The following is a 23,953-nucleotide window of genomic DNA, read 5'->3' as shown; positions in this document are numbered from 1 at the left end:
TTACTTGAGGCCAATCAAGTTGTCATTTTCTAAAACTTGTTTGTACGACTTTTGTTCGTAATTTTATATTTATTGTTCAAGAATTTCAATCTAATTGTTAATTTTTCTTAAATTGATTGTGTGACTTTTGTATGTTTCAGCATTTTATTTTTAGGAGTGTAGTATACACACATCCCTTTTTACTTTTTACACACATTTCCAGTTTTCGGCCCTTGGATTTGATGAATTGAATAAAATTAAAGGACATAAATTAATAAGGAGTGTGTGAGAAGTAAAAAAAAATGTGTGGATAACACATCCATATTTTTAAAGGAAAAACTAATGAAAAGGGCTTGAAAACTTTGAGTTTTAACGAGAATGACAAAATAAATGGTAAAGTGAATAGTACCATGATTGACTTTTTAATGTAAAAATGTAATTTTTTGTTAAAGTAAACAGTATTGTGAGCTTTTCGTTAAAGTTCCCTATTTTTATAGTTGTTTTGGGTCCTCAAAAGGAACAAAACTTAAACACAAAGCATAAAGTAAAATACAAATTTCACATTAAAGCAACTTCACCGTTACTTATTACCTTGGGGATAGACAACCCAATCCACTTTAGCCCCTCCCAAAATACTACAGCCCACTCAAGCAAGCTAAATGCGAGCCAGATAGAGAAGTCAGACAATAATCGCATGACCCAGCGCCCTACCTATATGATACAAGGTTGACGTCAATCACAATTTGAGTTATTAAAAAGTTACCAAAAAAAAAAATTATTAAAAAAAGTAAAGCATAAAGCATAAAGTAAAATACAAATTTCACTCAAGCAATTAGACTCAAAGTAAGCCCGATGGAAGAGTCAGCCAATAATCACCTGGGCCAGCACCTTGCCTATGTAACGCAAGACATCAACCACAATTCAAATTATTAAAAAGTTTTTTAAAAAATTAAAAAATAAAATATTATAATTTTTTTATATAAATACCTGACTATGTTCTTCCACTTTACATTACATTTCAATATTTTCAAATACTTTCAACCAATATTTTTTTATTATCTGGTATTAAAAATAAAGTTATCTTTTTTTTTTTTGTATAAAATAAAAAATACTAATATTTGAATACGAATTAATTGGGTTATTCATTCTAGGGATGAATATGCATTTGAGCATTTATTGTTCATTTAAGAAGATTGAGTTGCCTATTGCCCCGGAGGGCCTTGCTACACTAGGGGGCATTTGTTTAGGCTCGTTAACCTTCACTGGACTGGACTGGACTGGACTACACGCTAGTGTGGTCCCGTGTTTGTTACTTACACGGACTAAGTTTAATGGGATAAATCGGGACTCGCGTGGACTATCTCCTTCATTATGAGGTCTTAGCGAGACCCCCCAAAAACCATGGGATTGCTAAGACCTCGTATGCTCGCTTCGCCAATATCGCCTACACCCACCAACCCAGAACCCATAATAGCAGAGAACCCAGACTCTTCATCTCTTTGTTCGCTCGTTTTGAATCTCGAATACCCTAGAATCAAGTCGTGCTCTCTCTCTCTCTCTTCTCTGCTTTCTCTACTCTTGCCGTCATCCGTTCACCTCCGAGTACGCCTGGGCCTTCGCCGGTAGACATAGACAGAAAACTTGGCACGCGAACAACCATGGTCAATGCCCACTTCTATTTGCAACCACAGCTTCATCTCAGTCTTCCACACATCTGCACAAATTTGATGGAATAAAAAAAACCCAGATTCGGTGGAAGTGCGAAATCAACCTTCGAATCGTGAAACCCATATTCGAATCGCAAATTGCAAATCCTAAAGAGAGAGATTTCTGAAAAACTAACCTATTTTCAATAGAGGGAGAGAGTGCTCAGGAGATAGAGTTCTGAAAAAAACTGAGAGAAATGAGAGGGAAGAGTGTTCGAGAAAAAGGAAAAAGAAAAAGAAAAGGAACAAGAAAAAGAAAAAGAAAAGAAAAGAAAATTATTATTTAGTTTGTTAGTCCGACACTGCATCAAACGCTTCACTAAGATAGTCTAGCTTAGTCTAGTCCAAGCCAGTCCAGCTTAGTCCCTGCAGCTAGTCCAGTTCAGGACAGTCCGGTGCAACAAATGCATAAGTGCTATTAGAGAGAGATACAAAACATAAAGCATAAAGCATAAAGCACAAAGCACAAAGTAAAATACAAATACCACATTAGAGAGATATACCAAAGCAAAAGTATAACTAACCACACAAAAAGTGTTGGCACAATATTTGTGTTGCTTCATTTGCATTTGAGAGCAATAAACAACTGAGTTCCTTCCTTACATCTGGATTCTATTTGGTGAACAAGTTCTCCATTTTTTTCATAAACCCTATCAAACACTTGATCTGTTATCTCACTTCCAAAATGCCTTTTAAAAACTCCCCCCAACCCAGCTCTGAGCTGCATTATGAGTCCCTGTCTGTTGTTTAGATGACCCATTTTTAACCATGGGCTTGTCGACTCCATTCTCAGTATGTTAAAGCATCCATTTTTTTCAATCGGCTCCATCATCTCTTTTTGAGTTGTGTTGTATGTTGGAATGTTGAATGAGTCCACCTCTTATTCGTTACTCATTCCCTACAAGGTGGAGTGATACAAAACAAACATAGAGGAATTATATGTGTTACAAAAGACAAACACATTGCTATAACCAATTGACTTAATTCTCGTCTCTTAAATCTTTCTAATTGAACACGTAAGAGTTGCTAACTGACTTACTTCCTTGGCAATCTCCATAAGAGTAGAGCCCATAACATCAAACATTATGCCATTTGGAATCCGAGCTTAAGGGATCCCATTTAGGATGGCTTGCGTGATTATCACCACTACCATTCCACCTACCACAAGCTCTTTAACCCTAGCTTCCAAGAATGCTGCCATGTCTTTACCAAACTGAGCTGCATAAACATCAACTATTTCATCAGGGGAAGTCGTATAGTAAATCTTCCCTTTGTTCCACGCCGGAGAGTTCTTGTCTACCACTTGTTATGGTACCTTAAAGAGGCAATGAGCCGCATACGAAGAATGCACGAAATGGAGCGAGGACTTGGGGAATAACTGGCCATGGAAATATCCTGGCATGCCAGCTACTAAGTACTGCCTTTCCGAAGGCAAAAACGCGAAAAGGGTGTTGAAATTGCTGGCTACGTGATCACTGAAGAATACTTGGAATTCAGGCATTTGGGAGGAGATGCACTAGGATTGGTACCTGTGTTTCATTGCTTCCATAATGTTTTGGACACTAAAGAAAGTGATTGGTCCAACTGAATATCCCAAATTTGATATCGTATAAAATAAGGTATGCCACTATTCATTAAAGTATAATTTCTTGCAGGGCTATAGGTTAAATGGAGCCCTTTGGCCATCTTTTGATTGGAGATGGCCTTAGAATTAAGCCGAATGAAAATGAACTTGCGAGTCGGGTATTTGGTTGTGGTGGGTCGACGACCCAACTAATGAATAAATCATTTTGGGCTGGGTTGGCTAGGCTTAAGACGAGAAAGGCGAGTCTGAAGCCCAACTTAATCGGTTCATACTAATTAACTGGTAGATGAGCTTGCCATGAGAGATACATGATAAGATGAGAGAGTATAGAGTTCAACTGCTTGCAATTTTGAATGAGGAAACAGACATTACCTTGCAATGTTTGAATTCAAATGTAAAAAATTAAAAGTCGCACGAAGTGCAATGAGACACCCTTACCCCAAATGTCCAGTGGACACAAAAACCCAAGACGTGCTGGCCATCACTCGGATGGACGACGAAGCAATATTATGCATGAAATCAAAACTAAAAATATAGACTAATATCGTTCTAAAAAAATAATAATTATCAACTAATATAATCTACCAAAATTCGGGGATAAATCCAAATCAAAACCCTTGCATGTATTGCATTTATTTCAACAGATCCCCAAATGGCCACACTTAACGGGTCCCTACCTCATTTACATGCATAATAATATTTTGAGAGCATAGCTGTCTAATACCAGTTTATGAATAATGCATTTAAATATCACAATACATGGTTTACATATTTATAATTAACATAAATATTGTTGATATTGTAACTTTTTATTAATTTTATACAAAATCACCAATTTATTAATTTATAAGATTTTATGTAAAATTTTGATTGAAATTTCTTAAAATCTCAATGAAGACATAATATTTGAAATGTTTAAAATACACTATGAAATCATTTAAAATTAATTCTGGATTGAATACGCATAACATTTTATAATCTCCTTTAAAATTATATTAAATTTATATAAATCCCTTAAAATTATGTTTGAATGCCTGAAGTTGTAAAAATTAAAATTAAAATCTCTCAAAACCCCAATTAAATACACTCAAAAAAATTGGAGTGTGCAAGTCACACAATCAAAAGTAATGAAACTGTGAATGGAAGTTGGATATAGCTGAAACGCTTATGCGTGGATTACTTTTTATCATGAAAAATGTTGAAATTTGTATTAAACATACAAGTGCTTCTTAACATACATTTCTTTTGCGAACATTTTTACGACTCGTAAAAACTTTCAAATATTTACGCTTTAGAATCGTTTGTAATTGTTTGAAAAAAACTATTTCCAGAATAATTCTAAATATATCCTCTTTTTTTTCAACAATTCTAAATATATCCTTAATAAATTGATGTCATAGAGTATTTTTTTTTACCAACCTGCCTAATTTTTACTTTTACAAAAAGCAAACAAAAAGGCATATATTTCCACAACACAAAACAAAAAGGGTTGCGTTACCAATTAAACCCAAATAGAAAAGAGATGAATGAGGAGTGGAATCCGTGAGAAAGTAGCTGCAGCCTTCCGCGCCCTTCTCATTTCACAGCCTTGCCCTCGTTTCACTTCTCCTTCCACTCACACTCATTTGCCGCCGCCACTCCTCTATCGCGGTCGCCCCCTCGCCGCTGCCTACAGGTGCCACTCATCCTCCGCGAAGGCCTCGTCTCCATCCGCCATGCCGGGCGCTGAATCGCAGGGGCTGGAGTGGCCGGCGAAGCGCGTCAGGGACACCTTCGTCAAGTTTTTCGAGGAGAAGGGCCACGTCTTCTGGAAGTCTAGCCCCGTCGTTCCCCACAACGATCCCACTCTTTTATTCGCCAATGCTGGTTCGTCAATCCCGATTTCAATTCCGCTTTTGATTTTTGTTGAAGTTGACTTGTCACTGGATTTTACCGTGGGGAAAACGAACCAGGCGGTTCAGTCCCGTCTTATATTTTAGGGTTTTGTGCGAATGTTGAACCTGAATCGGGTAAAAGGGCGTAGTCACAGGTAGCAATTCGTCGTACAACGGAGGCACTGAAATACCTCGTTGATTCGACGGTCCCCGTACCTCCATTTGCGCCCGCTGAAGGGGGAGGGTTTTGTGCGAATAGTAACCATTTGCGCCCCATTGAATCTTTGATTTATTTTTCTAGTAACTGTGCATAAATTTGTTAATTATCTTTGTTTACGCAATCCTGAGAATCTATTTGGGTAGTTCAATCCAGTGTTGTGTTTTAGTTTCGTTTAATTTCAGGGTTTTGTTGATAGGCTTGATTGTATGCATGTTTCGGATGGACAGGTATGAACCAGTTCAAGCCCATTTTTCTGGGGACAGCGGACCCAAACACTCAGTTGAGCAAGCTGACTCGAGCATGCAACACCCAGAAATGTATAAGAGCAGGCGGGAAGCACAACGATCTCGATGATGTAGGGAAAGACACTTACCACCACACCTTCTTTGAGATGCTTGGCAATTGGTCTTTTGGGGATTATTTCAAGAAAGAAGCCATTGGATGGGCTTGGGAGCTTCTCACAAAAGTAAGCAGATTTCACCCGATTGTAATTTTTTCATCACCGGTGACTATGTTAACGCTGATAATTTTACTATTACCCTTGACGTATGATATGCAGGTTTATAAGCTGCCAGAAGATCGAATTTATGCCACCTATTTTGGTGGTGATGAGAAGGCTGGTCTTGCTCCTGATGATGAAGCTAGAGAGTTGTGGCTTAAGTTTCTACCAGCTGGTCATGTACTACCGTTTGGCTGTAAGGTGTGCTATTCTTTAATTTCTGTTTATAACAGTTTTGTAATGATTGTTTGTGAGGTTGAGTGACCTTATCTAATTGGTTTTATTGGTGTTTTTGTTGTTGTTTCTCTCCTCCAAAATAGGATAACTTCTGGGAGATGGGAGATACTGGTCCTTGTGGTCCTTGCACTGAAATTCATTATGATAGAATCGGAAATCGTGATGCTGCATCATTAGTCAACAACGATGATCCTACCTGCATTGAAATTTGGAACCTTGTCTTTATTCAGGTATAACTTTGACCTCATATTTATGGATCTTTGTATATGGATGAACATTTCTTTTATATAGTTCCAGAAAATTGGCGTTGAAAACTGGAATTGCGATTAATGGTTTATATTTATTATCACAAAATCAAAAAATTGAAATATAACCTTCCATGTGCCACATAATTTTATTTCTTTTCTTTCTGTTTTATTTTTCTGACAATTAATTTGGTGAACTGTATTTGTTCCTTGATTACTCCAACAGTTCAATAGGGAAAGTGATGGTTCTCTAAAACCGCTCCCTGCTAAGCATGTTGACACTGGGATGGGATTTGAAAGATTAACTTCCATACTTCAGAACAAGATGAGCAATTATGATACTGATGTGTTCATGCCCATCTTTGATGCTATCCAACAGGTGAGATGTCAATTTTTTTAGGGTCCTGTTAAAGCACAATACCTTTAATACCATAAAAGGGTGCAAACCCAACTACTTAGAGTATATAGAGAGACACCTACACCCAGTAAAGAAGAAAGAAAACGAATCAAGTTCTGTTATTGACATTGCCTTCATGTCTCCAATATTTTTATAGGCAACAGGGGCTCCACCATATTCTGGGAAAGTTGGTGTGGATGATGTAGACAAAATCGACATGGCATACAGAGTTGTTGCAGATCATATAAGAACTCTTTCATTTTCCATTGCTGATGGGTCTCGTCCAGGTAGGTAGATAATAGTTAAACAGACGCTACATTCTGTTTTACTGAAGTTTAGGTCAGTGGTGTCTGCTTCCCACTGGAGATAGAATGTTTGCGGGACAGGGTTGTGAGTTATTGGTTGTGGTTGGTCTACTTATTCATTAATTTGCTCATTGCCTTTTGGGTCTATATTGATAAGGGGTGTTATAGTTTATGCTGAAGGCTTATGTCTTGTGGTTTTTAAACTAGTTGGAAAGGGTATATTCTTTTTAATCTAGATAGTGACTAATCAGATTTCTAATAAGTGAGAAAATACTTTAAGATAATGATACGTGCAGAGTCATCATATTTTTATTGAAAACTTTTCATCACCCCCCCGCGGCGGGCGCGCTGGGGTTGGTATTGATAGTGTCTATTTAAGGGTCACAACGATTTTGACATCATTTTTATTAGCTACATCTTACATTAAGATAATAAATGTTTTTAAGTTGTTTAATTCTTTCTTAACCTTTTTGTGGAGTAATTTAAAGTGTACCTTATGAGGTTCTACTTATGTTAGGCAATGACGGCCGCGAATATGTTCTGAGGCGCATTCTTCGTCGCGCTGTTCGGTATGGAAATGATGTCCTAAAGGCTAAAGAAGGATTTTTCAATGGGTAATAGCGACAGACATACTGCAATTTGTGATTTGTAATGTTTCTGATTGTAATTATATGGAGTGTTGATATGATATTTTGTGGAATCCAGGCTTGTGCACATTCTGGTGACACTGATGGGTGATGTTTTCCCAGAGGTACAACAACATGAAGCACATATCAGGGAGATAATCAAAGAGGAGGAAGAAACTTTTGAGAAGACTTTACAGAAGGTATGAATGTACATTATGAATTTTTGTATAGGCATTTCGTTTCCTTTGTTGCAAAGTTTAATATTTTTGTGGTTCTTTTGATCGCATTAAAGTGAATTTCCTATTCATGAGACGTTTTATTCTTTTTCATTATATGTACACACTGAGTTGTAGAGAGATTTATGATTTTTTTGGAGGGAGGGGATGTTATGTGCAACTAAGTTGATTTGATGATTGATTTGTTTTCAGGGAATAGAAAGATTCAAGAAGGCTGCTCAGGATGTTCAAGGGAAAACATTTAGTGGGCAGGTTATTATTTTCTGAATTTTGTTTTACTCTTTCACTTATTTTCTACTGGTGTCATATGTGTCATTGCTGCGAGTATTATTCTCACAAAAGAGAGGGATAAGCTTTTCCTTGTTCCAACTTTTCATTTAACCCTACTGCAATGCATCTTCTTCTAAAGCTTCTGAAAATGCAGTCTTATGTAATATCTAGTTGGTAGAAAACTGATTTAACAAAGGATGTGTCGACAAAACCAAATCCCACACAAATATTTCTCTGTGCATCATAAGTAGAAACTCTGATATCCATGTTGAGAAAGGGCACTCTTGATACCTGGTATCCAGTACATGTACTTTGTTTAGTTTCACCTGACTTGAATTTAAGTTGATCACAGATGCTGCTCGAGTTTGTTGGAACATGATCTTGACAATTAGCTAATTAACTTTTCTCATAAAGAAGACAATTAGCTAGAATAAGTGTGGATGAGTTGTGATGGTTCTTTACAGAAGTGTGGATACACCAACTTAAATAATTCTTTGTTGAACTGGACCATTTCCATTATCTATGGGTAGCAGACTAGGGAGAGTGCTCATGTTTGAAGATTATCATTTTTTCCTTACTGATTACTATGGCTTACTTTGTTCCTATTGTGACTACAGGATGCTTTTGTTTTGTGGGACACATTTGGGTTTCCATTAGATTTGACTCAGGTACTTGAGATCTGTTGTCCTCTTGGATATTTGTTTGTACATGACTTTGCTTACTCATACTTTCTTCCTACAGTTGATGGCAGAGGAAAGGGGATTGATGGTTGATGTTGAGGGTTTCAATAATGCTATGGATGAGGCTCGAGAAAGATCAAGGAGCGCTCAAAATAAGGTACGTCATCTTCTGACATTTTCCCACTTTTGCTCATCCATATTCCTGTGTCAACTTCATACGTTGGCCAACCTTTTCTCTTCATATGATGCTCGTTGTTTAAAAAGAAAAAATTTAGATTTCGAGAACTAAGTGACATGATAAAATTTATCTCGTGCACCCTTTCTCTTTCTGCACTCCCCTGTTTATTTCTGCCTCTTGATTCTCTTTTGATTTATTTATTTGAAAGATCAAAATAAAAAGGGGTTTATAGAGGTAGACGAATGGTTTATGGGAATATCTTCTCTTAGAGATTAAATGGTATATCAGAAATTTCATGTGGTCGCGCACTCATGTTACCTTTTTTCTTAAACTCTTTAAGCAAGCTGGTGGTGCTATTGTTATGGATGCTGATGCTACTGCTACATTGCACAAGAGGGGAGTTGCTGCAACAGATGACAGCTTTAAATTTATTTGGAACCAGGTCATTTTTGACATTTTGCATGTTTTATATGTTTTTGCTGAATTATACAAAGATTGCTATTCAATGTTTATTCCTTGATATACAAAATTGTTTCCAAGAGTGTTCTTATTAAAAAAGTGTTTCCAAGAGTTGAGCCACTATCATTCTGTACAAGGGATTAATGAATTTGTTGTTGATTATTGCCTTTTTATTCCTCTACCAATACAGGACCATGAAAGTGTGGTAAAAGCAATTTACACCGGTTCTGAGTTTATTAATAGTGCTTCTGCTGGCAATGAAGTTGGTATAGTTTTGGAGTCTACAAATTTTTATGCTGAGCAAGGTGGTCAGGTATTATATAGTTTGGTTACTTTGACCCGTCATTTACTATTAAAATTCTTTTGATGTTACTTCCATGATTGAATTGGTGGTATAATATAGTCTACTAAACTTACTAGGATGTTACTTCAATGCACAAGATCTCTCTCTCTCCCTCTCTCTCTCTCTCTCTCTCTCTCTCTCTCTCTCTTAAACAAACGTGTTGGATCTCATACGAAAAACAAAATATTAGCTGCAATTATGGTAACTGGAAATCAATCCTCTTATTGCTAATGATCGAAAAATAATCAAATTAGAATTTGTTGGCCTCTAGTGCTGTGCATGCACATCCCCAGCAGCTTCATGAATCATAATACAAGGAAAGATGATGTACATGGATGCACATTTAGACTCACTTTGAGAATGAGGAGTAATTCAAGATTTGTAGGGTCCTCCGGTTTTACTTTCTGTTTTCATTCTATAGCTTACATAATATATTCTTCTTGATCGGAAGCACTATGTGTGAACTAGGTTAGTACCGTATTGGATCACATTGCTTGAGATGGTTTTGATTCTCATTAATCATTTTGTGCATCTGGTTTAATTTGATGTGCTTGTAGATTTTTGATACTGGATCACTTGAAGGATCCTCTTTCTCGTTTCAAGTTTGCAATGTTCAAATTTATGGAGGTTTTGTTGTCCACATTGGTTCTTTTTCTGGAGAGAGTGGCAAACTCTTAGTCGGTGAAAAAGTAAATTGCAAGGTGGTTCTTCCTTTCATTATTTGCTTAGAGTTATGCATCTGTGACTCGATCTATGTTTCTTTTTGTTATAACTCCTACTGGGTTCTTTGGTACAGGTTGATTACAATAGGCGTAAACTCATTGCCCCTAACCATACCTGCACGCACATGTTGAATTTTGCTCTGAGGGTATGTTCAAATGCCAACAACCCAAAACCTGCTACCAGTTTTTTAATTGTTATTTTCTTAACTGTTTTGTCCATGTAGTTGATGACATTCAGCATTTCTAATGCAGGAAGTTCTTGGAAATCATGTCGACCAGAAGGGTTCTATTGTTCTTGCTGAGAAATTGAGATTTGATTTTTCACATGGTAAAGCTTTTCAAGTTAGTGCATTAAGTTAAGAGGATTGGGTGATCTGTGTCTATTGAATTTCTTAAAACTGCTAGTGGAACTTGAACAGGCAAGCCGGTAGATCCTGACAGTTTGAGAAGAATAGAGTCAATTGTGAATGAGCAAATCAGAGCTGAATTAGGTGTATATGCTAAAGAGGTAGCCCTGGTTGATGCCAAGCGCATCAATGGTTTAAGGGCTGTATTTGGAGAGGTAGTTTTCTGAATGTTAACATAATTAGTTAGTCTTCTCAATGGCTATATTTTTGTGTTGCATGATACGTATATTTTTGCTTTTGGTGTAGGTATATCCTGACCCAGTAAGAGTGGTGGCTATTGGGCGAAAGGTTGAGGATCTTTTGGATTACCCCGAAAATGAGGAATGGTTATCAATTTCAGCAGAACTTTGTGGAGGTTAATGTCATCTCCTACTGATGTGTTGTTGGGGAATTTCCTTCTTTTAAGCTGACCTTTATCTTTTTCATACATCTAGGGACACATATATCAAATACACGGGAAGCAAAGGCCTTTGCTCTTTTATCTGAGGAGGGAATTGCTAAGGGAATACGGAGAATAACTGCTGTCACAAGTGAAGGTGCTTTTCAGGCAATTGAATTGGCTCGGTCGCTTGAGCAAGACGTACATGAAGCGTCCAAGGCTGAAGGAAGCTTGCTGGAGAAGGTTGTTTCTCTTAATCTTTCCCCAGAATCCTCATTTTTCGGATTCAGAAATGACGATTCAACTATTTCTATAAACTAATGATGTTATGCTTATGCAAGTAAAGGTTGACCGGATAGAGTGTTCACCAGATCTTTTATTTGTAACTAATCTTTTTTTTTTAACATGCATCTGTTTTTGTTTTTCATTTAACAGAAAGTAGCTTCCCTAAAATCTCGTGTGGACTCAGCACCAATTCCAGCTGCTAAGAAAGCTGAAATCAGGACCAAGATGGCTGTACTTCAGGTATTTCAGTTATGCAGGACAACACTTGGTTTTTGTTTTTTTACTTAATAATTATATACATGTACTTTAGTGTAATAATTCTTTCTCCATCCAACAGACCCAATTGAAGAAAGCACAGAAGATGATTGCGGAGCAAAATATAAAGAATGCTGTCAAGGTTGCAACTGAGATGGCTGAAGTTGCTGCTTCAGATGGGAAAGTTTACTGTGTTTCCCAAGTTGATGTTGGTTTGGATACAGCTGCAGTTCGTGAGGCTGTTTTGAAGATCACTGGGATGGTCAGTAGCACAATTCACTCTCTCTTTGGCCTCTTATGCGATCCGATAGGTGTCATAACATAACATAGAAACCCATCACCATGGCATGAATTGAACCATGCTTGAATAATAATCATCATCATGAAAGACTTTGATTGTTATTCGCTATGATGTTGATCAATTGTCAATTGTCTTGTGAATTTGAGGAAAATAACTTGAAATCATGATGGTACATGAACAGGGAATGCCTGCCATGGTTTTCAGCACGGATGAGACCACAAATAAAGCTTTGGTGTGTGCTGGCGTACCAGGGGACAAGGGCACTCAGTTGGAGGTCTCAGAGTGGTTGACAGCAGCTATGGGTCCTTTGAATGGAAGATGCGGAAAAGGAAAAGGTGGCCTTGCTACTGGCCAGGTTAGTGTTTATCGACTTATGTCTCGACCACTTGCTCCAATTTTTTTCCTTGTCCAGAATCTGAATATGGTTTATGTTTGTGCAAATCATATTACATTTCGTGCGTAAGATTTAAGTTGGTTTTATTTCTTACATTTTCCATTGAATTGACGATATCAGGGAACAGATGCATCTCGTCTGAATGAGGCGATAGACCTTGCAACGAGTTTTGCACAGATGAAATTGAGATGAAGGATGACACGAAGCTCCACAGAAACTTGGAAGAATTGGATAGATAGTACAAGAACTGCAATTAAATTTAGAAGTGATACGAGAAGCGCAATTATATACTAATCAATTACATAGCTAGGCGTTGAATGAGAAAGAGAAAGACTTGTCATAACATGATAATGTTTTAAAACTTATGTTGTGTTGCATGAATCTGACCTGTCTGTCCCATTTAGTTTCAGGAAAAAGGCTAAAACCTTATGTACAACGGCTGTATTTTTTGTGCGTCTCTCTCTCCTCATGTGGCGTGTTTATGTGAGGGGAGAGATACGCACCGTTGAACTTAAATCTCTTGTGTGTCCATCTCTCCCGTCATTGGCCCACATTAATGAGATTTGAGGTTTCCTTAATGTAAGGATTTTGGTCTCTTGGTTGAAGGAATGCTTTTTCGTATTTGCAATTGACAAGAGTATCAAAGTAGGTGACTGTTTCCAAAAAAAAAAAAAAACAAAGTAGGTGACTTTTACGTTTGACCAAAAGGGAAAAAATAGTAGGACAAATACCGTATACGGTTTCCCTAGTCAAAAGGCTATGCAAAAGTATGTAAGCCCTTTTCTTTATACCTCAAAACGAAAGCGCTTTAGAATGCCCGTTCCGGATTATTTGGAGAATGGCAACAATACAAACAAAAGCCTTCAACTCTGTTTAACAGAAAAATTGAAGAGTACTTTTCGAACAAGTACTTTCTGTGATTTTTAATAAAATTTCGAAAGGCTAAAATGTTTTTTTACTACAAAAAAACGATTGTAATTGGGTTTAGTTAAAAGGATTTTAGAGGAGCACTTGCCTTAAGCACTCAAATTTTAAATAAAAAATGTTATCGTTTTTTCATGAAAGCACTTTAAACATAAGGTCTTCTGAATAGAAGTGCTTTCTTATAAAAGCGATTCCAAATATTTATACTAGAGGTGGTTTTTAGAAAAGTAGGAGAATTTGGTTTGTAACAAAATAAAAGAACATTCCCCTCCCATTTTGACCCTTCTCTTTTTAAAGTCGTTAATCGACAGAAGTGTCCCAGCTGGAGTCCACTGCCCGTCTCATCATTCCTGAGTTGGAGCCCTTGAGGTCCAGCAAGGGGAAGAGGAGTGCTCTGCTCTTCCTCCGTTAATTTCCATTTTATTTATTTTTATTTAATTTGTTATGATAGTTTCTATGATGATCATGTCATGTTACCACCACCTCCATCCTAATAAACATTCAGTTCCATAGTAACGCCCTCCCTCTCCCTCCGTACATTTTCTCTCTGTACGAGTCGGAGCTCTGCTCCGCCCTCCCTTCCTAGAATTCCGGCAAGCTGTCCGATCATAATTCCAAATCCAATTCTGTCCCTCTCTGTAGCTCTACTTGTCCTGATGAACCACCATCTCCTCTAGGGTTTCTCATCGGTAAGCCGATTCCGCAGAGATGTCTCGGCAAGCGGCGTCGGCCCACTTCCACAAATCCAAGACTCTCGATAACAAATACGTAAGCAAATTCATAGATAGCTCAATTTCCACTTCGCAGTTTCTTCCGTAGTAATGTGTAATTTGTGTTTGGAATTAGAATGTCGACAGTGTCTGTGTGTCGGTTTGTTTCTTCTCTGCAGTAATTGGTAAATAAATTGAGGGTTAGGGTTTTTGTTTTTCGATAGTGTCTGTATTTCGTTCCCTGCATTTTCCTAACTGAGCGTTTGAGTCGAACTGTTTAGAGGTTACTAATTTTGTGATTTTCAGCTTCATGGTTTGTTGGTTTTCACTGACACTCTCCTCCATTTGGCTTCTGAGAAGCTGGAATGCTTTATTGCTCTAATTCTTAGTCTGGCACTGGCAGAAAATATGTTCAACAAGTCCTCTTTCGAAAAAAATTAAGATAAATTCGTCAACGTCTAGATATGGTGTTCGGATATCCGACAAATCTTTTCGTTTTATTCGTATTTTGAATTATGTGAATATTTTTGGTGTAGATGCTTGGAGATGAGATTGGAAAGGGAGCATATGGTCGAGTTTACAAGGGTTTGGATTTGGAGAATGGAGACTTTGTCGCAATTAAACAAGTTTCTTTGGAGAATATTGCTCAGGAGGATCTCAACATTATAATGGTTGGACCAGCTTTCCTTTGTCTAGTAGTTGTTACATGTTCTTACAAATAACTATGAAGGAAATAGAATTGAAATAGCACATGCTTTTGGATAGTCTATGTCAATTAAATGTGAATATATGTATATATGTGTGTTCATGTAGATATGGCTCGTCTTGAAGGCCATTTGTTTCCGAGGATTTAAATTTATATGATTTTGCAAATTCGGCGACGTGTCGTAAAAGTCAAAATTATGATTTATATTTATGTTACTCAAGCATACCATCTCTCCTGCATATGTTGTTTCCAGTTTACATTAATTTGGCTCACTGGCTGCTGTTTTTCTTTTGATTGCTTCTCTGGTCGTACAATGCGGTGACATTTTAGCAAGAGATTGATTTACTCAAGGTATGTTTTATTTCTTTGTTGTCATCTTTGCTTTTCTGATGTCAATTATTTACCTTAAGCTGAAATCTTTTACTATAAATTGTGTCCCATTATTGTATGTTAGCACCTGTTGCAGATCAACTTTCTGGGGTTTAAATGAGGACCCTTTGAAATGGGTTGATTTTTATGTACCTGCGACTGTAGCCTATAGCCATCCCTCATATTTTGCACATTTATCCTTCTGTCAGAATTCTGTTAAATGATAGGAGTCAGTTCTAGTTTATGGCAGGTGTTATATATGTTTGTATTGTTGATTAAAGTATTAGCGAAAGCTGATTGAAATTTTGGGCCCGGCCAACACGATCTGCTGTATACAGTGGTTTTGATGCATTTCTTCTGAAATGCTGTTGCTGAATTGCCCTTTGCTAACCTACTAACACTAGACATTCTGAATGCCTTTGGAATGAGATGCATGCTGAGTACAATGCTTAGGGAATTAAATTCACTTTTGCAGAATTTAAATCACAAAAACATTGTGAAGTACCTTGGATCCTTAAAGACAAAGACTCATCTTCACATAATCCTGGAGTAAGTGAGCTCACAATTTTCCCCAATATTTCATGTGGAAACTCTGTTGAGAAAACTTTGTGATGTTTTTATTGCTATACTTGTAGATATGTGGAGAATGGCTCACTTGCAAACATTATCAAGCCAAACAAATTTGGACCTTTCCCAGAATCATTGGTAGCTGTGTACATTGCTCAGGTTCCATAATGTCCTTGCAGTTCGTTATTTGTATGTGTAGGCGCGTCCAAGTTAGATATTTTAACTTGATATTTGTTATAAACTTATGATACAGGTTCTGGAGGGGTTGGTATATTTACATGAGCAGGGAGTAATCCATCGCGATATCAAGGGTGCAAATATATTGACAACTAAAGAGGTGACTTACATGTGTATTTCTCATCTTTTCTAGATGAGTTTACTTTGATAGTTACCATCACCTTCTTGTGAAGTATTTGTTCGATTGGGATTTCAAGCGTGCAAAGATATTGGTCTACCATCTGTTGCTTGTGTACCTTTTCCATTTTAGTAATAACTTATTGTATTGCTTGATCTGTATGGGTCATCCTTTTCAGGGGCTTGTGAAACTTGCTGATTTTGGTGTTGCGACAAAACTGACTGAGGCGGATGTTAATACACATTCAGTTGTTGGAACGCCATACTGGATGGCCCCAGAGGTATTCTTATTTTCCTTTCCTTTCCTTCTTTTTTTTGTTGTTGAGAAGAAAGATACTTGTATAGGCAATTCATCCTCCCATATGGAAATTTCCACATGCGTGCACCTCCTGGAACCACATAATCCAAGTAATCCAGCTAAATCCTCCCAAAAGAGCACCCTTTTTGCTAGCTTTATTAGGCCCATACACTCCAAACAACCACCAATCTTACTGTTATTCCCTGCAATAACTTTTTTATTGAAACATAGCATTCTCCCTCAGCCGACTCTAATACTGTCACACCTGGCCTCAGAGGTATTTTATAGTTGCTATTTATTATGCTAATTAATTAATAATTATTATTATTATAAAGAAAAGAGGGTCTGCCTTTAGTATATGGGAGCAAGAGGAACTCAGTATTTGTTTTGTTAAAACTAGCTTGATCATGCATGCCAAGGCACAAATGCAAGTAGGCAAATGAAATCGTTTTTTGCACGACATGCAGAATTTGTGCTGAAAAAAAATAATGCTTTTGATTCAGTAATGAAAATGCTAACGAGAGGCCTTAATTTGATGGAAATTATATAATGTTATAGGTGATTGAAATGTCGGGAGTTTGTGCTGCTTCGGACATTTGGAGTGTTGGGTGCACTGTCATTGAACTTCTTACATGTGTACCTCCTTACTACGATCTACAGCCTATGCCAGCATTGTTTCGTATTGTTCAGGTGTGTTTAACTTTCATTTATTCCCTAATTTGCTCCATTTGTTTGGCATGGTCTTTTTTATTTTTTATTATATATATATATATATATATTTTTTTTTTTTGGGGGGGGGGGGGGGGAAGGGCAAAGATGCATGTACTGCTGATTTTGAAGTGGTCATTTTCAAAATTGTGTCAGCTTGCAGTTTGAAGCTGTTTTCTTGCCCTTGTTGTATGCAAACAGTTCCCTATAATGCTAATTTTCTTAACATTGAGTGCCAGCGTTGACAGTTTTGTTCTCTTTTCTTTTCCCTTTGCCTTCAATTCTTTCAGGATGAGCATCCTCCCATACCTGACAGCCTATCACCGGACATTACTGATTTTCTGGGTCAGTGCTTTAAGAAGGTGAGGCAGAGATATTTTTACTTACTCCATTCTAATGAAGAGTATTTAAGTCCACGGATAGATGGTCAAGTTTCATGGAATTTAGATTTAGAACTAAGTCTTAGCCTTGATGGAATTTTCCCTTAACTAAAAGTGTGTTAGTTGTAACTTAATTATATTCATCTATAACATTTTTGTTGCATATCTTAGGATGCTAGGCACCGCCCTGATGCAAAGACATTGCTTTCTCACCCTTGGATACAAAACTGCCGGCGAGCTTTGCAATCTTCAATTCGTCATAGTGGAACTCTAAGGTAGGTGTCATCAAGTACATCCTATGCAGTTTTTTTCTAGGGCTGTCTTGGCTTCTTTTGTAGTATTTTTCATTAGGTGTTTTTTTATTAGAGCTTTGAGCTTATTCGGATTGTTGTTTGGTAATTCATTTTAAAATACCCAGTTATTTTGCAGACAAGATGCTTCAATAGGTGCAGAAATTTCCAATGGAGATAATCAGGGTTCTGCTGAAAGTCCTTCTGCAGAGAAAGTTGAAGTAGCTGCTTCAACCATTAAAGCAGTCAGAGTCTTTGCCTTTTCGCATTACGCAAACTATAGGCTTATATCAGTAGCAAAGTTTTTTAATCTAAGCTTTGGAGTTTTCTTGTATTACCAGTGACTTGGCTCTTTTGAACTTCAGGACTCTGGGAAAGAATTATTATCAACTGAGGTTCCTGATATGGGAAGATCTGATGATAACCCTGCTTCAGATGTAAAATCGGTTGAGGAGAAAACGGATAATTTAGAAGATGATCTGACAGATGAAGTTCCCACATTAGCTATCCATGAAAAGTCATCTTTGCAAAATGGTTCTGGTAGAATATCTTCTCAGGAATTGGCTGCCTCTGAGCCAACTGAGCTCGACGAGCCACCACATGCTAGCAACCATGATGCAGTGCTGGTGAATGGTGAGGTCAGATCTCCTGAATTAACGACAAAAAATGTAAGTGGCAAACAAGGTGGAAAAGGTGTTGGTTATAGAGCTTTCGGTTTTGGAACAAGAAATCAGGATGGTAGTTTTCAAAAGGTGAGATTGCAGTAATTGATGTTGATTTTTGTCTAACTACTAGCTGGTCGTATTATGCATGTTGTCAGTTTGTGCTGTCTTTTTTGGGTAATATTTATTGTGGTGTCATATTTTGAAGTCCTGTGTAGAGATTGTTACTACTTTAACTTCAATCTCTCATATTTCTTACTCCTAGTTTTGTGTCTGTCATTTTGAAGGCTGCCAAGATGCCAGTTTTGTTGGGAGGTAATGAACTCAGTAAATTTAGTGATACTCCAGGAGATGCTTCCTTGGATGATCTGTTTCATCCATTGGATAAGCATCCAGAGGATAGGGCAACTGAGGCTTCGACGTCTGCATCTATGTCACAGTCAAACCAAGGCAATACACCTGGGAACGATGCTGGGAAAAGCGACCTGGCTACAAAGTTGAGAGCTACAATTGCCCAAAAACAAATGGAGAGTGAATTGGGTCAGGCTAACGGCAGTGGTGGCAACCTGTTACAGCTTATGATGGGTGTTCTCAAAGATGATGTGATTGATATTGGTGGTTTGGTATGTTTCAAATTTTGAGTCCTTCTGTTGAATTTGCTGACTCGTCATCTCTAACACATTTTACTGTTTGTGTATTAGGTTTTCGACGAAAAGATGCCTGGAGAAAACCTATTTCCCCTACAGGTATTCACATTTCTTTTGTGTTTTTATCCTGCGTATTAAGGATGTGTGATAATTTTTTTTTTCTTCTATGGAGTGCATTAAAGTCTAACCAGCTACAATTCTGAAGAATTTAAGACTAGAAATCTGCACCTCTGAAGCAGATTGTTTTATGAGTCTCATTTTTTTTTCTTTTTTTGGATAAGAAAATGTATGAAAGATACAGTAACTTTATTATCACTCGTCAAAAGAGTGACATTGGTGCAGTGTAGTGGCTAAAGTGTGTGCTGCACAAATTGTAAAACAGAAGCATCCCACCAATTATATAAGTATTTGTCTGCCATTTTTTTATGTGGAAATAATATCTGCTATTTCTTGTTTGGTAGGCTGTTGAGTTCAGCCGGTTGGTTGGGTCATTGAGACCAGATGAAACAGAAGATGTTATTGTCTCTGCCTGTCAGAAACTCATTGTTATCTTCCATCAGCGCCCAGAGCAGAAAATTGTTTTTGTTACCCAGCATGGTTTGCTCCCTCTAATGGAATTGCTTGAAGTACCTAAAACTCGTGTATGTGGACTCATTTTTACCTCTCTGGTCATGTTTATGAGAATTATAAAAGATGGTTGTCCGCTTTTCAATTAGCTTTATAATAGCTGTATGTGATTGTTGTTTCCCACTTTTGCAGGTTATATGTTCTGTGCTTCAAATTATAAATCGGATAATCAAAGATAATACTGATTTCCTGGAAAATGCTTGTCTTGTGGGTCTGGTGAGTTATAATGCATTCAGGTTTTTGCGTTTTGTTATTCTGCAGTTGCATCTGGGCTATTGGCATCACTGAAAATTGAATCAATTTTCTTTACATGCATACACATCTTATCTTTGTTTCTTCCCTCTATCTGAGTTTTATACTCTAGAAATTCGTGTTAGGTATTCGCTATGGAGCTTTAATTCCTACTGCTAACTTATATGACAGATCCCAGTGATAATGAGCTTTGCCGTTCCTAATCATTTCCGGGAAATTCGTATGGAAGCAGCTTATTTCATACAGCAGCTTTGTCAATCAAGGTTGTGCTCCCTTCTGTAGTTGGTCAATATTCTTGTTCACCAGAAAGTAGAGTTTGAGGTTGACATTGAGGATTTTTGTGCAGCCCTTCAACGTTGCAAATGTTCATAGCTTGCCGTGGAATACCTGTTTTGGTGGGCTTTTTAGAGGCTGACTATGCAAAATTCAGGTTTTTGCTTCTGTTTTTTTCCCTGTTGTTACTGTTAACCTAATTAAAAGTTAGCTAACTTTCTGTGGCCTTGCTGTCTTCTTGGGGATGGGTTATTCTCATGGAAGTTAGGCCACAGAGGACATTTTTTAATTGTTTGAACCCTGAACTCCCTTTTAGAATTAGTCAGACCATTTGGCTGTGAGGGTTGGTTGTGACTGGTTAAGAAATGTTATTATGTTTTCAAGCTTATTATGGATAGTTAAGATTACTTGTGTCAAATTTTTATTAGACATTTTTCTATCCAGGGAAATGGTTCATCTAGCAATTGACGGGATGTGGCAGGTCTTTAAGCTTCAACGATCAACTCCTAGAAATGATTTTTGTCGCATAGCTGCGAAGAATGGAATACTGCTGAGGCTTATTAACACCCTTTATAGCTTGAATGAGGCAACCCGCCTAGCTTCCATATCTGTCGGGGGTGGATTTCCACTAGAAGGTTCAGCTCAGCGCCCACGGTCTGGTTCATTAGATTCTGGTCATCCGATTTTTGCTCAGAGTGACGTGCTGCTTTCTACAACTGATCAACATGATCTCTCCAAGGTTAGACATGGATTGATTGATTTTCATTTGTCAACTGGAACAGCAGAACCTGCACGTGCTTCAACTTCAAACTCTCAAAGATCAGATGCCAATCAATCAGATCCAAGATATCTTCATCTAGATACTGATAGAGCTCAATCTAGCAATGTGGTAGTGGAAGCTATAGTTCCTTCTAAATTGACAGACTCAACATCAGTAGACAAAGTAGTAAATATTACAACTAAGGAACCTTCCATTACCTCTCGGGATCTAGACCTCAGGCAGCAGCGACCTGCTAATTCTTCTAGTAGGGCATCCACAGATAGACCTCCAAAAATGATGGATGGTACATCAAATGGGTTTTCAACAACGGTAACTACTCAACAGGAGCAAGTTCGTCCCCTTCTTAGCTTGTTAGATAAAGAGCCTCCTTCCAGACACTTTTCTGGTCAGCTCGAGTTGGTACGCCACCTGCCAGGTTTGGAGAGACATGAAAGTATATTGCCCCTGTTACATGCTTCTAATGAAAAGAAGACAAATGGAGAATTAGATTTCCTGATGGCTGAATTTGCTGGTAACAGTCTTTATCTAATCCATCATTTAGTTTATAACCTGTAAACAAGTGTGTCATTTGGAATCTTTAAATTTTATAATACGTAAACGATATAAATTAGTGTTAGGATCTAATGAATCAAACAAAAATTTTCTCCAACTCCTATTGAGTAGATATATACCAAAGTATCGATTTTAATTGCTTTCTTGTTCCATAATGTTGTTTAGCAATTACGTGGGCCCATTTTATCTACTTCTATGTATAATTGGTTCCTTCATTATTTTGCAGACGTCTCTCAACGTGGTAGAGAAAATGGGAATGTTGATTCCACTGCTAGAGTTTCTCATAAAACGATGAATAAAGAGATGGGAACAGTAGCATCTATCAAAGGAGCTGCTTCCACCTCTGGCATAGCATCTCAGACAGCATCAGGTGTACTTTCTGGTTCTGGAGTTTTAAATGCTAGACCAGGCAGTGCAACATCATCAGGTTTACTTTCCCACATGGTTTCAACATTGAATGCAGATGTTGCGAGGGAATACCTAGAAAAGGTGGCTGATCTTCTGCTTGAGTTTGCACAAGCAGATACTACTGTAAAGTCATACATGTGTAGCCAAAGTTTGCTCAGCCGTCTTTTCAAGATGTTCAATAGGGTGGAGCCCCCTATTCTTTTGAAGGTATTTTCAGAAAGTTCCGTTGATTTATGTTATTGATTTATGTTACTGCAACCTTGATGATGTTGGTGCTTTGTCATTGTACAGATACTGAAGTGTGTAAACCATTTGTCAACTGATCCAAACTGCTTAGAGAATCTTCAGCGGGCAGAAGCAATTAAATATTTGATTCCAAACCTTGAACTCAAAGAAGGAGCTCTTGTATCTCAAATACATCATGAGGTGGGCAATCTGTCCTATTTCTAATGTTAACAATGGATTGTTGGCTAGTAAGCCGTGCATTTTATTGTGTTTGTTGTTTGAAATTAAATATATGTGACCCCTTTCTGTCCTTAAATGTAGAGTATTTTAGTCTGTATGGATATTAACTCTACATAGAATGTTCATAAAATGACCGAGTTCTAACTGCGTCGTTCTCGTCGTTTTTTCTAGGTACTCAATGCCCTGTTCAATCTGTGCAAGATTAACAAGAGAAGACAGGAACAAGCAGCTGAGAATGGAATAATTCCACACTTAATGCACTTTATTGAGTCTAATTCTCCTTTGAAACAATGTGCGTTGCCTTTACTGTGTGACATGGCTCATGCATCACGAAATTCGAGGGAGCAACTAAGGGCTCATGGTGGGTTGGATGTTTACTTAAGCCTTCTCGAGGATGAACTTTGGTCTGTGACTGCATTGGATTCGATTGCCGTGTGCTTAGCTCATGACAATGACAACCGGAAGGTGGAACAAGCATTATTGAAAAAGGATGCAGTTCAGAAATTGGTGAAATTCTTCCAGTGCTGTCCAGAACAGTATTTCGTGCACATATTGGAGCCATTTTTGAAAATTATAACGTATGTGATTGCGTATATAGTCTATTTACTAGAAATTAATTATCGTCTTTCTAACCTTCTGCACATAAACTTTTATCGATTGATTATAATTGGGAGTTGAAATATCGACCCTGTCATGTCATGTGTCATGTGTCTGACTGGAAGCTTTTGTTTCTGAATGATTTTAAGTAGCATGTTTTTACAAAGCTCCCCTTTTTCCTTTGTGGACATAACAATTGCTTTTCTTTCTTTTTGCAGGAAATCATCTCGAATTAATACAACATTAGCTGTAAATGGTTTGACACCGCTGCTCATCACGAGACTGGACCATCAGGATGCTATTGCCCGTCTAAATCTTCTTAAACTGATAAAGGTGGGGGAATCATTTACTATTCTGGAAGCTATCTATTTGCTTCTTCCTGTTGTTAATACTGTTAATATGTCTGAGGCAGGCTGTTTATGAGCACCACCCGCGGCCAAAGCAATTGATTGTGGAGAATGATCTGCCTCAGAAGCTTCAAAATCTAATAGAAGAACGCAGAGATGGGCAACGATCGGGTGGCCAAGTGTTGGTAAAACAAATGGCTACTTCGCTGCTTAAAGCACTACATATTAACACCGTCTTGTAGTTAAAAGCCACGCTCCGCCCGCCCACGACTATTTCTTTTCGTAAGTTGTAGATTTGATTCTTTAGGAAAAGTGTATTTATGTTGTTTCTCGTTTCTCAGTTTTCGTTTTCACTTTCCCACTTATTGTGTGTTGACGAGGTGGCCGTCTTTTTATATCAGTGAGCTGCTTTGCTTGGCTTTTGTTTTCCTTTTCCTTTTCCTCCAATGGACAC

General features: G+C 37.7%; 2 protein-coding genes and 1 pseudogene across 2 annotated transcripts; 2 read left to right on the top strand and 1 right to left on the bottom strand.

The window, feature by feature from the left end:
* Window positions 1-2,207: 2,207 nt before the first annotated feature.
* On the bottom strand, window positions 2,208-3,752 carry LOC126607736 (loganic acid O-methyltransferase-like; annotated as a pseudogene).
* Window positions 3,753-4,764: 1,012 nt separating this feature from the next.
* LOC126606265 (alanine--tRNA ligase-like) lies at window positions 4,765-12,963 on the top strand. Its single transcript, XM_050273630.1, has 23 exons — window positions 4,765-5,136; window positions 5,592-5,830; window positions 5,924-6,064; window positions 6,184-6,330; window positions 6,572-6,724; window positions 6,900-7,029; window positions 7,565-7,661; window positions 7,753-7,873; window positions 8,102-8,161; window positions 8,797-8,847; window positions 8,921-9,016; window positions 9,378-9,479; window positions 9,687-9,809; window positions 10,397-10,540; window positions 10,636-10,707; window positions 10,814-10,889; window positions 10,981-11,123; window positions 11,215-11,323; window positions 11,403-11,590; window positions 11,783-11,872; window positions 11,970-12,149; window positions 12,370-12,543; window positions 12,703-12,963. The coding sequence occupies exons 1-23, from the start codon at window positions 4,797-4,799 to the stop codon at window positions 12,772-12,774; spliced, it is 3,048 nt and encodes a 1,015-aa protein (XP_050129587.1). The 5' UTR covers window positions 4,765-4,796; the 3' UTR covers window positions 12,775-12,963.
* Window positions 12,964-13,807: 844 nt separating this feature from the next.
* LOC126606263 (MAP3K epsilon protein kinase 1-like) lies at window positions 13,808-23,928 on the top strand. Its single transcript, XM_050273626.1, has 24 exons — window positions 13,808-14,274; window positions 14,753-14,887; window positions 15,253-15,273; window positions 15,767-15,840; window positions 15,927-16,017; window positions 16,112-16,195; window positions 16,392-16,493; window positions 17,069-17,200; window positions 17,509-17,580; window positions 17,770-17,873; window positions 18,028-18,133; window positions 18,254-18,640; window positions 18,838-19,173; window positions 19,252-19,296; window positions 19,659-19,838; window positions 19,957-20,040; window positions 20,248-20,339; window positions 20,423-20,506; window positions 20,794-21,641; window positions 21,909-22,297; window positions 22,382-22,516; window positions 22,727-23,133; window positions 23,371-23,485; window positions 23,565-23,928. Exons 1-24 carry the CDS (start codon window positions 14,215-14,217, stop codon window positions 23,739-23,741), a joined length of 4,260 nt encoding a protein of 1,419 aa, XP_050129583.1. The 5' UTR covers window positions 13,808-14,214; the 3' UTR covers window positions 23,742-23,928.
* The last annotated feature ends 25 nt before the right edge of the window (window positions 23,929-23,953 follow it).

This window comes from Malus sylvestris, chromosome 16 (assembly GCF_916048215.2).
Source record: "Malus sylvestris chromosome 16, drMalSylv7.2, whole genome shotgun sequence".
NCBI lineage: Eukaryota > Viridiplantae > Streptophyta > Magnoliopsida > Rosales > Rosaceae > Malus > Malus sylvestris.
Note: the sequence above shows the minus strand (reverse complement) of the source record. Positions and strands in the feature narration are given on the sequence as shown.